General features: G+C 37.8%; 1 protein-coding gene across 1 annotated transcript in view; it reads right to left on the bottom strand.

The window, feature by feature from the left end:
* The window catches only part of KIF15 (kinesin family member 15), a 33062-nt gene extending 18179 nt beyond the window's left edge, over positions 1 to 14883 (bottom strand). Inside the window, exons 1-15 of the mRNA XM_041466442.1 lie at positions 14822 to 14883; positions 13196 to 13238; positions 11838 to 12021; positions 10675 to 10751; positions 9544 to 9581; positions 9314 to 9411; positions 8764 to 8943; positions 7857 to 8066; positions 7633 to 7758; positions 6169 to 6291; positions 5359 to 5482; positions 3590 to 3666; positions 2561 to 2770; positions 1320 to 1497; positions 768 to 909 (exon numbers count right to left, since the gene is read on the bottom strand). Of these exons, the coding sequence (XP_041322376.1) occupies positions 768 to 909; positions 1320 to 1497; positions 2561 to 2770; positions 3590 to 3666; positions 5359 to 5482; positions 6169 to 6291; positions 7633 to 7758; positions 7857 to 8066; positions 8764 to 8943; positions 9314 to 9411; positions 9544 to 9581; positions 10675 to 10751; positions 11838 to 12021; positions 13196 to 13238; positions 14822 to 14840 (1829 nt within the window). The 5' untranslated portion in view covers positions 14841 to 14883. The remainder of the gene's footprint in view (positions 1 to 767; positions 910 to 1319; positions 1498 to 2560; positions 2771 to 3589; positions 3667 to 5358; positions 5483 to 6168; positions 6292 to 7632; positions 7759 to 7856; positions 8067 to 8763; positions 8944 to 9313; positions 9412 to 9543; positions 9582 to 10674; positions 10752 to 11837; positions 12022 to 13195; positions 13239 to 14821) is intronic.
* Between the last annotated feature and the right edge of the window lie 96 nt (positions 14884 to 14979).

The raw sequence follows: 14979 nt of genomic DNA, 5'->3' as shown, positions 1-14979 counted from the left end.
CAATGACAGTAAATTCTTTACTACATTAATAAGGGCAAAATAGAGCCTTACCTCATGTTTATGGCTATAATGGCTATAAATGTACTACTGACACCACGTCTTGGCTCTGATTTGAATTAAACCTTTGTTCCCATAACAGGTCTCAAGATAACAGTTTTATTGCCTTCATAAAAATCTTTGAAATTGAGATAAAAAATTAACCAACAGGTCAGCCAGAGTTTTCTCGGGTGCTTGGATTCTACATTTATGTTGACTCAAACTTGCAGACTTTAAGTGATGTTAAAAACTACTGTCACACAAAACCAAACCCCCAAATACCCCTCTCCTTCTCCCATATCCCATCTTCCTGTCAGTGCCTCCACCTGTAATATTTCAATTACTGAAAACATCTGCTCTGGATGGAAACTAGGCCAAACACTCCCAGTGCTGTTAAGCAAGTGACTACCAGAATTAAAGGGTATATCCATCTCCTGCACGGTGTGCATCTTGCCATCAAGAATGGCTTTGGAAAAGACAAAGAAACCTGCAGCAGTGCAGACATACTTTCAGATTTAATGATGGCTGCTCCCTAGTCTGGGAATTAGCAAGTTCAACAGGAACATACCCTGTGTGTGCATGCCATTATTCTTAAGCTGGCCCTTTCTTACATGCCAAGAACAAGCCTAGTTGGTATAACCAGGATCTGTGTATTAAAAAAATCTATATGAATAATGACTGAAAACCATTTAACATTTAATTACAGATATTTCAATACTGTTTTGTCTCACTTGGTTAGCTCTTTAAATTCTTCGTATTCTTGCTTTGAAGTTGCCAGTTCAGCTTGGGTCTGCAGCAGATGAGCTTTCAGCCTTTCGACAGATGCCAGCGAGTTGCCTTCCACTGACACGGTGGTGGAGTGTAAGCGGTGACCTAAAGAACAAACAGAGACCCTCTGAAATCACACAGTAGCTCAAATACCTAAAGTTTTACTAGAATGAAAGTGTTTGTCAGCTTTTGAACAGCACAGCAGCAATTGAGATTGACAAAAATAGGTACTGGCAACAGTCCACATGAAAACCAGTAATAATTAGTATTACTGCAGTCTTCATGATAACAAAGGAGCACAAAATGAGATTATAGATGAGCTTCACATGATGCAAATCAAAATTCCCTATTGCTGGAAGGCCAACATGAATACAATAAAGTGAAATTGTTTTATCAGTCTTCAGATACCACTTTGAGGAAGGCAAAAATACATCAAGACAGACATTTTGAACAATGCTGCACACAGCAGAAACACAATAAGCACATTTATCTGGAAAACATTAGCCTATTTTTACCTTTAGTACTTTTCTCTGTAGCTGAAGCTTCCAAAAAAGCTTTTTCTAGCTCTGCAATGGTCTGAGCATCAATTTCTTGGGCCTTTTTAACTGATTGTAAAGAACGAAGCTTTTTATTTTCCTCTCTGAGATTATGGTTCTCCATGGCGTACTTTGCAATTCGTGGGTGTTGTTCCATCTGTGGTAATCAATATTTTATTCAATAGTTTTTATTTTTCAGACAATGCTATAGCTATCTAGCTGTTACTCTACTACCTTTAATAAGGATTAAGCTGTTACAGAAAAGGAAAAGAGGACTTCCCCACAGAGGTTAAAAGTACTCAATTTTTCTTTGGTTAATTTTCTTACTGCCTTGGAATCTACTCTCAAGACAGTGAGTTTACATCTTATGTGTTTACTCTTTTACTGGTAATAAAGCAGCAGGATGCTTTTATGCTGCTCTTGATACTTTTCCATTTTCACTTTAAACTTTGGCTTTCTCAACACCATAGTAATGGCATCTTCCTTGCAAGCCATAGGAATGTTTCTGTAGTCAATAAAAGACTGTCCTGAACTTTGTTTCTTTTCCTCCTCACTTTCCTCTGAAGCTCAATTATGAGCTACAGATTTATGCTACTCTATCAAGACATTTACTTCTTTTCTCTCCTTGTGCTTGGAGGAAATTGTTTTTCAAGAATTTGCCTTCTCTCTTGGGTTTCCTTGTTATTCAAAACTGCCTCATAAATGATACCACACCTACCAGACACCTGATTAACCCAAAGATGTTCTTCAAACAGCTCCAGGACCACATCCCCCTTTACATGTCTACCTGGCATGTGTATTAGCTTTTGAAACCCATGGCATTATTGCCATCCTGCTGTCTTTCCCTTTCAACTGATGCCATGGAGCTGAAGTCTGCCATGTGAATGAGGATATGTGATTTGGAGATTTCCTTGAGTGGCTGAAAAGAAACTTGGTCCTCTGCCTAACCCAGATCAGGTGGTCTGTGGCAAGCTCCCACCTCAACATCACTCTTACTAAACTCTCCTCTTAGGCAAACTCAAACTCTAAACCCAGCCATTGCCTCTTCCATAGGGAAGCCCCATGTGTTTGAGACGCTTCTATAAGGGAACCCAACACCCATCCTCCGCCTTTCTGCTTGACCTTCTTAAAAACCCCCATTCACCCATCACAGGACTACAACACCTGAGCTATCTCACCAAAAAAAACTGTTCCAGAAAAGAAAAAAACAAAGACTTTACCTGTTCTCTGAGTATCTGCACTTCCTCCCTCAAGTCACTGAGGAGATCATCTTGCTCTTTTGGCAATAACATTCCACCAGCTTCTTTATGCAACCTCTCCAATCGAACAATATGGTGTTCCCGGAATTTAACTATCATTTTATTGGACTGAACAAATTTTTCCTTCTTGGCACACAGCTCTTCTAGCTGAGCCACTTTTTCTAATAAATTCTTAGAAAGTACATAGACAGATCAGTGAATTTTTAAGGTGCACATCTTACATACATATGCACAGGCAGATAAATCATGCAAAATCTCAGTTAACAGTAATTTTGTGAATACACAGACTATCATTTTTAGCAGATTTGTAGAGAGCAACCGTTCACACCAATAACCAAAATTACACAACATATTGCAAAAATGTTACTCAGAAACTCCAATATCATCTAGTAGAGTAAGTATTCCGTTAAGCACCTCAGATGCACATCACTAGAGTGCCTGTTTCAGTTAATTTTCTTTAGGAAAAAAAATCCATTTTGGCTGTTTCAGTACTATACCATGACCAAAGAACAATAAAATGAGAAAGACTGGGATGTTTGCTTCAAAAAACACATCGTTGATTAAAACACTCAAAATTCAGTAAAACAGAAGCTTGTTCTGTTCAATTTTTTTAAATTAGAAAACCCCAATAAAGCCCCCACCCCTTAAAATTAAATATACTATCAAAGTTATCCTATGGCTTGTCAGAATTTGAATGACAGACTAGAAACATAGAATTATTTCAGCTGGAAAAGACTTTTAAGATCATCAGATCCAATCATTAATCCACCACTGCCAAGTCCACTACTAACCCATTGTCCTTAAGCACTGTAGATGTTACCTTAAATGTCATTTGACTAAGTTCCCTTGTTACCAAACCTTGTTATCTTTGGACAGAGTATTTTTATTCAAAATCAAGGAAAATCATTAAGAGAGTCAGCTTCACTATGTTCACTGGTCTCTCACCAGAAAGCACACTGAATGCACTTAAAAATATCAGTGTTTTCTTACCTTCTTTTCACCTTCTGATTTCTCCCAGAACAACATTGCTTCAAGAAAGTTGTTCATGTAATTTGTGTTGTTCTTCCCTTTTTTAACAGCATCTGTAGGGGAAGTCAAAGAAACAAATGACATATTTATTAAAATACCACTTAAACAGGTTTTTCTACATTTATAACATGACAATTGTGTAAAGTAAATTCTAATAAATTCTTTAAACAGTGTAATTCTTCCACAAAGATCATGTGCCATGCCCAGAGCACAGTTTTAGACAGTCATTCCGAGTCACCTGCAAGTGCTGATAAAGAACAGAGCTAATTTACATAACTGTATAATTAACAAAGTTGTTCAAGCATTAAACAGCCTTGCAATGGACTTTGGACTTTAATAAAAGTAAAAGAATCAGTCTGTTCAGCTAAGCATATCTGTAAAATGCAAAATCCCTCTGAAATTAATTTGATAACACTGAGCCATTATTAGTACAGTTTGTACATATTAAAAGTGGACTGACTGGTTTATGAGAAGGAAGTTTAGGAAAATAAGCTTGAATTATGTGGACAATTAGTGGCTTAATCTGGAAGGAAAGTGTCCACACAAGGGATTAAGAGGGTTTAATAATCCACTTAGAAATTAATTCAAAATAGCATGTCTGAATATTCTAATACAAGTCTACTTATTTATGGAGTACTAATCACCATAGTATCTAGGTGCATGATAGCTACATTATTGTGATTTAATATATTTTAAAATGCCATCATGTTTCTGAAGCACACAGAAAGCAGATTTTGTATTTCTGTGATTGAGTATTACAAACATAATTTAACTGCACAGAACACAGCTGCAATATATTAGGTTCTTCTCAAAACTCCTCCTGAGTGTTTAACCATCATCACTTGTTTTCCCTCAGAACTCTATAATGGGTCTAAACATTGAGCCCTCTTGGCAATATTCATATATTTATGAACCATGATTTAGTGTCCTACCTCATCTCTGACTTGTTTTTACTGGTTGAACATGTATCCTAACACAGAAGTACTTTTTCCTTAGGAAAACTCAAGCCCAGATGCTTTATTTTAGACAAGGCTTCCTAACTTCTGTCATAACTTCTCCTGCTGTATCTTCTATTTCTTGGCAAGGTCAAGAAAGAGTTGACTCACAAAAACAGTAAGAGTTACAAGACAAAGTTTAAGACTTTGCAATCAAACATCATCAAGCAGCGCATTTCAGTGAGAAACACATACTGGGAAGCTCTGCTGAGATTTGTATTGCAGATAAAATGGCCTAGTGGGAAGCTTATGGAAGATTACTTAAAAAATCTATTTCCACCTTATATTGAAATCAAATGTCAGTTGAAAGTAAGCATCCCTCTTAGGTTCTTCTGGAAGGGGCACAAAATGGGAAAAATGGGAAGAAAATCCTGCCCCGAGCTTAAAAAGAATGCAACATTTTGCCTTCCCTCTGACAAATATACAACGAATCACATGCAAACTTTTGGTTACTTAAAGGATTAGGCAGAATATATCTTAAGAAGTGGAAGAATATCTAGGTACCATATAATAAAAGTCATAGACCAGTACCCAAACCTATGAGGAAGAAAATAAAGCCACATTAACAATTTCTGCAAGGTAGCAGATACACGTAAAGGAAATAGGATCCATAAGCAAAATATGACCCCTGTATGTCAGTCCCTACAAATATATTAATTGTTCACAAACTTAATGAAGGTCCCCAACCTTCTGGGTTACAGAAGTAGCAAGTTCTCCCTCACCTCCAACTCTTACCTTGTGATACAGAAATACTGGACGCAGATGGCACTGAAGTAAGTTTAGCAAGCTGCTCTTTCAACTTCTTGACCTCAGCTTGCAGCTGGTTTACATTTCCTTGTGTATCTTCATTTACTACAGCCTTTTATAAATAGGAGAAAATTAGGAAAAGGTATAAATAAAAATCTTACATGATAAAGAGAAAACTCAAAGAATGCAAATCAGTAAAATTACTGAGAACTCCTTCCATCATAGAAAAGGAAGAATTCCTCAAAAAAGCAAAGTTCCATTCACTGAGAAATCAGCAAGTTGCACTTCAGATGGAATTAGATGTTAAAAAATGTAATGATTTTGCAGAATTTTGTCTGGACCTTTTTCACCAACAAAGCAGTATACATCAGAGAGAGTTTCAGCTAAATGCCAGCATGCATTTAAATACCCACTCATGAAAAATGACATTTTGGGCACTAGAATTAATATAGAACAAGTGAACAGAAACAACATTGAATCAGAACATTTCTTTGTCAATTTGCATTTTTAGTATGGATTTACTTTTCTAATGAAGTGCTCTGGGAGCAAGCAATGAATATGTGCTGTTAGCAGCCACTACTTAGTGCCCAGCTGTTGTCCTTTATTCCTAACCAAAAGCAAAAAAGCCCTTTTCAAAACCAGTTTGTCTTAAAAAAATCCCACAAAGCAAATTAATGTTTTCAAATAAGCAAAATTAAGTAAAATTAATCAAAGCACTGGAAGCTACCTTGCTTGCAGACATGTTGTTAAATGACAAGTGTCTGTTGCTACAATAAAGACATTAAGTAACTTTCTTACCTTGTTTTTAATCAACTTTGCTCTCTGAGCAAAATTAAGAGTGGACAGTGTTTCACCAAAACATTTGGATCCTGGGTGAACATTTGCAATTATACACGTTTTTGCATTACCACCAAGAGAATCCTATTTAAAAATATGGAAGTTAAGTTTTATTTGCATGTTTTTGGTGACAATAGGAAGCCATCACCTAAAAGATACTGTGTATCATTTTGAACAAATTGCAGAAATAATTTTGTTTAACAAATATCTACATAGAAGGTAAGTTTCTCAAATTTTATTTCAAATGTGGGTATAAAGGATGTGACCTTAAATAAAGCCTTAATATGGTCTGGGTTTTGAAGCCCCAAATAGAGATACTTTATTCACCTGAACAGCAGGGAGAGGAAAAAATTCTAAACAGCTGCAAAAATAATTTTGATAATTAGCATATTAGTGGTAATGCTACTTTCAACATCATCAGTTCGTTGTTCCAACCTATCTTCCTTCTGCTTGCAACTATCAAACAAAATCACAAACCAACAGATTCTTGACCAAGGATATAAAAGGATCATCTCCCTTTTACATGCACAGCATTTCTGGGCTGTTAAACAAGTAGCTCTCAAATTTCAAGAGAAGGCAGCATTTAGATCTAAAGACTAAAAGTCTGCTACTACAGAATAGTCCACAAGCCTTGATGGCATTCTTGCTCTGTAGCAGTGAAGCTCATGTTTCTGGACTTCTTTGCTACTGCACCTCAAGAAAAATAACTACTTAAAGTAACAGCTCACAAAGTTGTTATTCTCTTCCATTTTTTTTTGTATTTTGGGTTGCATTGGAAGAACATAATTCCTCAGTTTCATCAATCTACACAGAACTGGGATGGAACACTGAGAAATTTTGCTGTGATCACAATACTGTGTTGTAATACAAATCCTATATTATAATACAAAAATATACTACAGCCATTCACGTACACTTCACAGAATTTTGGTGAGTGCTGACATCCAACAAATCTTTGACTGCTTAGATCTTTGTTTTGTGCTCATTTTGAAAGCACATGAAAAGAGCCTATAAGCTGTCAGGTAGGAGACTAAATTTAACTGATCTTTAACACCAGACCAAACCTAAGCACACATAAGCTGGAAATCACAGCAAATGTTTCAACACATCTCTAAATGTTACACTTTGATACACGTTATTTCCCAAATTACAAGGATGCAAAAGTGGCTTTTTTTAAAAATTAAAACTTCCAAATATGTATGTAGTACTGGCTTATGAGAATAAATAGATTTGTCTTCAGTTAACAGCAATGGATTGATCAGAAATCTGTTTAGGCCAAAAAGATAATTTTCAATCTTTTTTCCACTTTCCCAGTATTGAAACAACTTTAATGCACTGGAGTTCAGCTTTTAATAGTTAAAAAGCCCAATGAGATATATTTTTCTACATCCCAGGCAGCAGATAAATCCAGAGGATATACATTACCCGTAGCAGAAAAGTGAGCTTGGAATCCCGGTAGCAAATGTGTCTCTGTTTGCCATTGCCCACATCAACAAGTGCTGTGATTACTTGGGCCAGGCAGCTTAGTGATCGATTGATGTTGCCTGCTTCCTAAAAAAGAGGAGGGAACAAGAGTGAATGGATTTGGTGGAAGGAACAGGGCACTGCATCTGAAAGGAGAAAGATGCCACAGATATTGCAGAACAAACCTTTAACCTCAGTCCTTCTGTATGGGTGTCTTTCTGTCTCTCAGATCCTGCCAAGTCAACCAGGTTGAGCAGGGAAGATCTAATGTTAACAACCTCGTTGTTTTTCTCCATGGATTCTACTGTGATAGTGAAAACTGCGTGGGATCTGGAGGATTCTCTGTTCATGGAGGTCGATGCTACTCGACGGTTTCTCCAGCCCATAGTTAATACCTAAGCATGAAAAAGACATCACAATTTCAACTGTGTCAGACTGTACTTCACATACAGGTGACATAAGCAGCCGTAGGCAAAATTCCATGCAACAGCTCCTAAAAATCTCAAGGACAAGGACTTTTTTACTGTTTTCCAACGTAAGTATTTTAAAAGCAAAAAAGATACAGCTACAGTCAAGCTTAGTAGCAGAACTTGTTAAAATATTCACTTCTTCTCTCCAAAAGTGCCACTGCTGTTTGAAAGCATAACATACCCCATACTGGGGTATGTTAGCAGTACACACAATAATAATTTAAAAAAATTGAAGTCACACAAGTACTATCTGTATGTGTACCATTCACGGAGAAATAAACCTGACAATTCTGGAACACATGGAGCCTACTTAGCAGGAAATGTCATTTTCTGTGGCTATTTCAGAGATGTGTAGGGCAAGCATTGGGGAAAAATTACTGTAATTGCCATTCAGATATTCCAAACTCTAAAACCTTTTTGATTTCTTACAGATATGGGATAGTCAGGAAGCATTGACTAAAACCAGCTTTTTTTACACTGTGTTTTGAAGTAGGGAGATAGTGGGGGGAGAAAGCATTACAGAAAAAAAAAAAAGTAAAAAAATGTGCTTTAATCCAAGAGGAATATTTCCCATGTAAGATTCAAGATGAATAGTCCAGCATTAAAAAGTGCCAAAAAATACCTGGTATGCTTCAGCAGCAGATGACACCACCTGTTCAACAGCACCATCAACAAAGACTCCCTTCTTGATGTGTTCTCTGAGAAAGAGTCCAGCTGAAGCAGAATCTAGCAAGTCAAATATCTGTTCATTGTAGATTTCAATAAATGAGCATTTGCAGAGAAAACTCTTTCCACTGCCAGCCTGAAAAGCACAGTAATTTACACTATAAACAGATTGGTTTTATTCAGTCTGTCATTGTATGGCAGCAAGTCTCTTTTCACATGCATCTAAAGCTATTAGATTGCACATATATTCTGCACACTATACGTTCCTGATGCCCTGGTGACAACCAACATCCAGAAACTTAGATGCATTCCTAGACTCAAAATACAAGCACACTTGTGTCTGAAGAAACTGTACTAGAGAGGTAGAGGACTTAAGGCAAGCATTTCTCATTAATACATTTGAGGCAATAATCTTGGTAACTTAATGGCTGCACACACAGTTTACCAACCCTAGCTAATGTTTACTGTGAGACATTACTGCAATAGCAATTATAAAGTAAATGTACCTTTTCCTTTTCCCGCTCAATTAGAAAAAATAAGTATTCAAAGCTCCGTGGAATGACACCTCTCAGACTGTGAGTGAAATTATCAGAATCAGATGGTCCTAAAGAGATTTTTAAATTAAAAAAATAATTAATTAGTAGTACTCAAGAGTAGTGATTGACATGAGGAATACTTCTCAAGACAAAAAAAAAAATTAAGAAAACACTGAAAGATTAATCTATCATGCTCTTACCCATCATAGTAAAGGTTTTTCCTGACCCAGTCTGGCCACTAAAAAAAAGAAAAAAAAAAGTGAGATTAAACTTTATTCTGAATTTTTATTCATCTTCATCTTTTAAGGAGAAGTCAAAGCTTAAAACAAGCAAACAATTTTCTAAACTGAAGACAAGGATAGAGAAACAAGCTGAGAAATCAGTCAGCTAAAAAGGTATAAAAACAGAACAGCAAATTTTACCAAGAAATCCCATTAGATAAATCCCATTTTTTCTCCCCTACCACCCACCATTTCCTTCCTCATTTCTGTCGGAAAGGGTAGTTAGCATTAAAATGAAGGTTTTCAAATATATACATAAAACTAATTTTTGGGTCAATCTTTAGAGTTTTATGTCACTCAGGATATATTTAGATATAAAAGTACTTAAAAGTATTTTTTTCTTTTAGTTTTTTTTTCTAATGTAGTTATTAATCATGCTAAAGAAACTTCAGGGCAATTGAATTTCATTTTTCCACATTTGTATATTGCAACAAAGTGGACTTCATAGTTTTGCAAAAGCTGTGCTACATTAAAAACCCCCCAGTAAGGTTTTGATTAAGTCAGCATTTTCTAACCAAAGTACTTCCTCAGTTTTCAAAATGAAAAAATATTAACTTAATATAACTATATTCATACTACTAGTCATGGATATATTTCTACCTTAAAAATATTCTAAAAGTAAAAATTATCATTCATGAGTTTTCCCACAGGCAGCCAAGAGTCACTGAAGAGTTGAGCTGACCAAATGTCAAGTTAAAACAATTTTCATTCCATTTTACTAAAAAGCACTAGCTTTCTCTTTAACAGTGCAATGAAGCTCCCACTTTTTAAGTAAAGAATAGTAAGATTGAAATGAGTTTACATCAGCACTATTAGCCTTAAGTTAAAAGCATAACACCTACATACAGATTCCTCCAAAAGAGGGGCAAGGAGTACCAGCCAATACTGCAAGAACATTGCTTATGCTGTGCTGCAGTAAGGAAGCACTTTTAAAGTTAACTGTACATCAGGCAGGCTCTTGGCTCTTGAAACCCCAACTGCTTATGAGCACGATCTCCTTAAATGTCACCATTGCTATGAAATGACTGTAATTGCTACGAAATCACTTACTATGCAAAGATGGTTCCATTGTAGCCATTCATACAAGATTCAACAATGTTTTTAGCCACACTTGAGAACACAGACTCCTGGGGATAAGGGAAAGAGAAAGCACTTGGCACTACCTGTTTAAGTATCTGCTGTATCAGTGTTTCCTATGCCATAACTTTATAGAATATAATAGATGCATTTCTTAAGGTTAGACATGTACCATGAGCCCTGGAATTCTCACAGCAAAATGATACATCCTAAGTCTTTGTGATATAAATCACTCTCTCTGAAAAAATTGTATTCCTTGATAAACTCAAAGAGACATAATAAAATTCAGCATCATAGTAACAGCTTCCAAATCATAATAATAATTTTGATCCAGTGGTTTTGATTATATTATGCCGTTTATACCATCAGTAGGCCAGGTGCTTGTGACACTTATAAAATCTAGCTTTCAACATTTGCCACTGCACAACTTAGTCTCATCTGTCTTCACATTTTTCTCTTAGATCTGCAAGAACAGCCTAGCTACAAATAATAGCCTGGAGCAGGTGAGGTTTTTGGGAGGTTTTGTTTTGTTTTTTTAACAGAATTCAAATGGAATTGGGAGTCCTAGAAGAATTAAAATTATGTTCAGAATGTCAATCACCATATTATAGAAATTAAATTGAAGGACTTTCTTTCCAGTATTACTTGTCCCAGGTGAGCATTTAAAAGGCAAAAGTAGAAGAAGGAAATAAGTAAATAGAATATAAATTCTGAAGTTCCTTAAATACAAATGTGCAGGGCCAGGAGCTGAACTTGATGAGTCCCTTCCAACTCAACATATTCTGTGATTCTGTGAAATCACATCTTAATATCAGCTACTGACTGCCAGTTATTTTTATACATTTGTCGCAAGAGGCAGATTTATTTTCTATGGCGTTACCATAATGTTTACAAATAAAATCTTCAATTTTTATTCAAACTCCAATTACAGAAATTAACAGCTAAAAAAAAAAGTCACATCAAAACTGTTAGAGAGCAAAATCTAGTGCAGCATTCTGTACTATAAGAATGTATTTCCAATCTGACCACTGCAAAAAATTAGACCTAATGCACTACATCTTTAGAAATGCTTTGCACAGTAGTTGCCAAAACTTGGGTGAAAATAGCAGTACTTATGAGATTCTGGAAATGATTACCTGTGTTGTTTGCATATTTGCAACGCAATCAAAAGTGAAGATCTTAGGCTCAGGCTTTGAGTGCAGGCGGATGGTATTTGATGAAAGCACAGATAAACACAGGCCATGTTCTCCATCAGTTAATGCAGCGCTCTCTGAAGGGGGACGCACCCGTACAAAAACTTTGATAGCATCACCTTCAACACTAAATAAAAGTTTATGCATTAGATTGCTGCCAAATTGATTGGCTGTCTGATAAAATTAAATTGTAACAATCAGATGAAGCATATGAAGTCTTACAAAGGTCTGTCCGAAAATCATACTACTTGTAGACGAAATCAAGAGGTAAAAAAGTGGCAGATTTGAAAAACAAAGAACATGCAGTTACATGTAACTCACTGCTGTGGCACCTAGCTTTAGCTCTAAAAGAACACATTGCACAGTGAACATGAGATACCCTTCTTATTCCTGGAAGCTTTAATGGACCAATGGATCAGATAATGCTACCGTCCAGCAAAAAAGTTGTTAGCATTTTTCTTTGGTGCTCACAAGAAGGGGAAAAAGAATCAATTATTGATCAAAGAATCAAATAAACATAGCAAGTTCCTGCATCTAAAACATCCCTAACCAATTTCATCACATTTATCAGCTTCGATAAGTAACTGCGCATGACTTACATTAAGGCTCTGAAGAGTTCTGCCATAAATACCAATACACCCATAAAATATTAAAGAATTAGATTCTTACATGAAGTGGTGGCAAACTTGGATTTACTTTACTTCACGCTTCTTTTCCAAGTTTTAGCAGGAGGGTGTTGTAACTGCTACTTTTTTTACTTTTGGTAACAAGAAAGAACAGTTTTAAAACTGGGGAAGGGTCTTCATAAATGAAGTGTGCAGTTGGGTAGTGGAGAGGAAAGGGCTGAGAACATAAGCAGCAACTGAGAAAAATCCAGTATAACATTTTCCCTAAGACACACCAAATTAATTTGCCAAACGTGCTTTCATTATTCTGAGTCGTGGCACGGTTTACACTTGGAGGAGGGCTTTTTGGTTTTTCTTTTAGGGCTTCCTCACAAGACTGAAGTTCCTAGTGGGATATTTCTTCATATAAACTCTATAGAGTCCAGCTGCAGAATTAGCGGAAAAATGAAAATTTATTGCATGGCAGCATTCCAAGAGGAACCCAACATGTCGGCGTAACAGTTTCATTATGAATACTTTTTTTTTTTTAAGCCTCTAAGGTTATTAGGAGAGAAAGGCAGCAATCTTAGGCAGGTAAAGATTGAAAGAAAAAACTTTATCTCACAAAGTTATGCTAGGTTTTGTTTCTGTGCAATATGATTAATAATATATGGGAGCTGGCCAATATTATTTTACCTGGATGAGTTCAGCAAAGATATTGAAGAGTCACCCAGATCTCCTATAAAAGAAAGACACAAAAATTTAAACAAAATTACCGCTCAAAACTCCTGACTTAAATAAAAAATACTGTAAGCCGTACAGAGGGAAATAAATAGAGAGCCTTATAAATACGTGTTTTGTGCATGAACAAAACTGCATGAAAATATTTGGTAATTATCTTCCTTTAGCAGAAAGATTTCAGTTTGTTGCAGAGGAAGAGAAAGCTCCAGTCCTTTAATGTGAACGTGTGCACACTTATCAATGTGTCATTTGTTTAGTCTGGCAAGAAGGAGGCTCTGGGAGACCTTCATCTACACGCTACAACTGCCTGGAAGGGGGTTGGGGTCAGACTCTTCTCCCAGGTGACACGACAAAGGACACAGCCTCAAGCTGTGCCAGAGGAGGTTCAGGTTGGACATCAGGAGGAATGTGTTCACTGAAAGGCTGATTAGACTTTGGAATGGGCTGGCCAGGGAGGTACTGGAGTCACCATGCCTGGAGGTGTCTTGAGTGGCACTTAGTGCCATGGCCTGGCTGACAAGGTGTTGGTCAGTCATAGGTTGGACTCCATGATCTCAGAGGTCTTTTCCAACCTCACTGATTCTGTGAGCGAGGCTCATTCTGCACAGCTTCAATTTCAAGGAGACAGCACATATTACCCCATAGGTAGATAAAGTGACTTATTTTTTACTTAATCTGACATCAAAGTACATAATATAGTCAAAACATTAACTAACAAAACGAACAAAACTGTGTTTAGAAAATAAGCAAAATAACAATGAAAGACAATGCCTCAAAATATTCCAATAACAAAGTATTTATGAAATCTCTATAAGCACACAGGTTTTTTTGCAAGAGGATCACCTTTAATAGCAGAATGAACAATGATGTGCAAAGATGCTTACCTTCTCTTTGACGTTCATACTACCTAAATATCCTGCTGCTGCATGAGCTTTTTATGTGCCGTTTTGAATTACTCAACATCTGAGAAATATTTTAGCTTCTAATTAAGTAATTTATTCTTCAATTGCACAAGTTATCAAGGAAATCAGACCGATATGTACTTGCACAACCCTGGGAATAGCCTGAAATTGTGTCAAGGGAGGTTTGGGCTGGATATTAGAAAAAGGCTCTTCCCCAGGGGGTGGCTGGGCACTGGAACAGGCACCCCAGGGAAGTGGGCACAGCACCGAGCCTGACAGAGCACAAGAAGCGTTTGGACAATGCTCTCGGGCACATGGTGTGATTGTTGGGGATGGTGCTGTGCAGGGCCAGGAGTTGGACTCGACGATCCTGAGTCCCTTCGGACCCAGCTAATTCTGTAATTCTGGGAAAGGGCCGACTTCCAGGTACCCCGACACCACCGGGGCAGCGCTCTGCCCGCGGGCACGGCAGGATGGAACCCCCTGGAGCATCCATCCCCCGGGGCACCGAGCCCCTCCGCGCCCGGCCCCACTGGCTCTCCCACGCGGGTGATGCCTCTCCAGGGCACGGGACAGCGCGGCTCTCCCGGGCAGAGCCGTCCCTCAGTCCCCCGGTCCCCCGCCTGCTCCCCGAACGGAGGGTACATCCCCAAGCCCCTTCCCGGCCGTTCCCACTCACCTCTCTCGCCGGGAGCCATGATCACTCCAACCCCAGCGACGCCCGCCCGCCCGCCACCCCAAAATGGCGGCACCTTCGAATTTGGCGCTCAGCGGCGCGGCCCCGCCCCCTGCCCGAGGCCAGCGCCGGCGCCGCCATTTCGCCCGGCGCGCGCGGGC

This window comes from Pyrgilauda ruficollis, unplaced genomic scaffold, assembly GCF_017590135.1.
Source record: "Pyrgilauda ruficollis isolate IOZ18807 unplaced genomic scaffold, ASM1759013v1 scaffold2, whole genome shotgun sequence".
Taxonomy (NCBI): Eukaryota; Metazoa; Chordata; class Aves; order Passeriformes; family Passeridae; genus Pyrgilauda; species Pyrgilauda ruficollis.
This window is presented reverse-complemented; position numbering and strand designations above follow the sequence as displayed.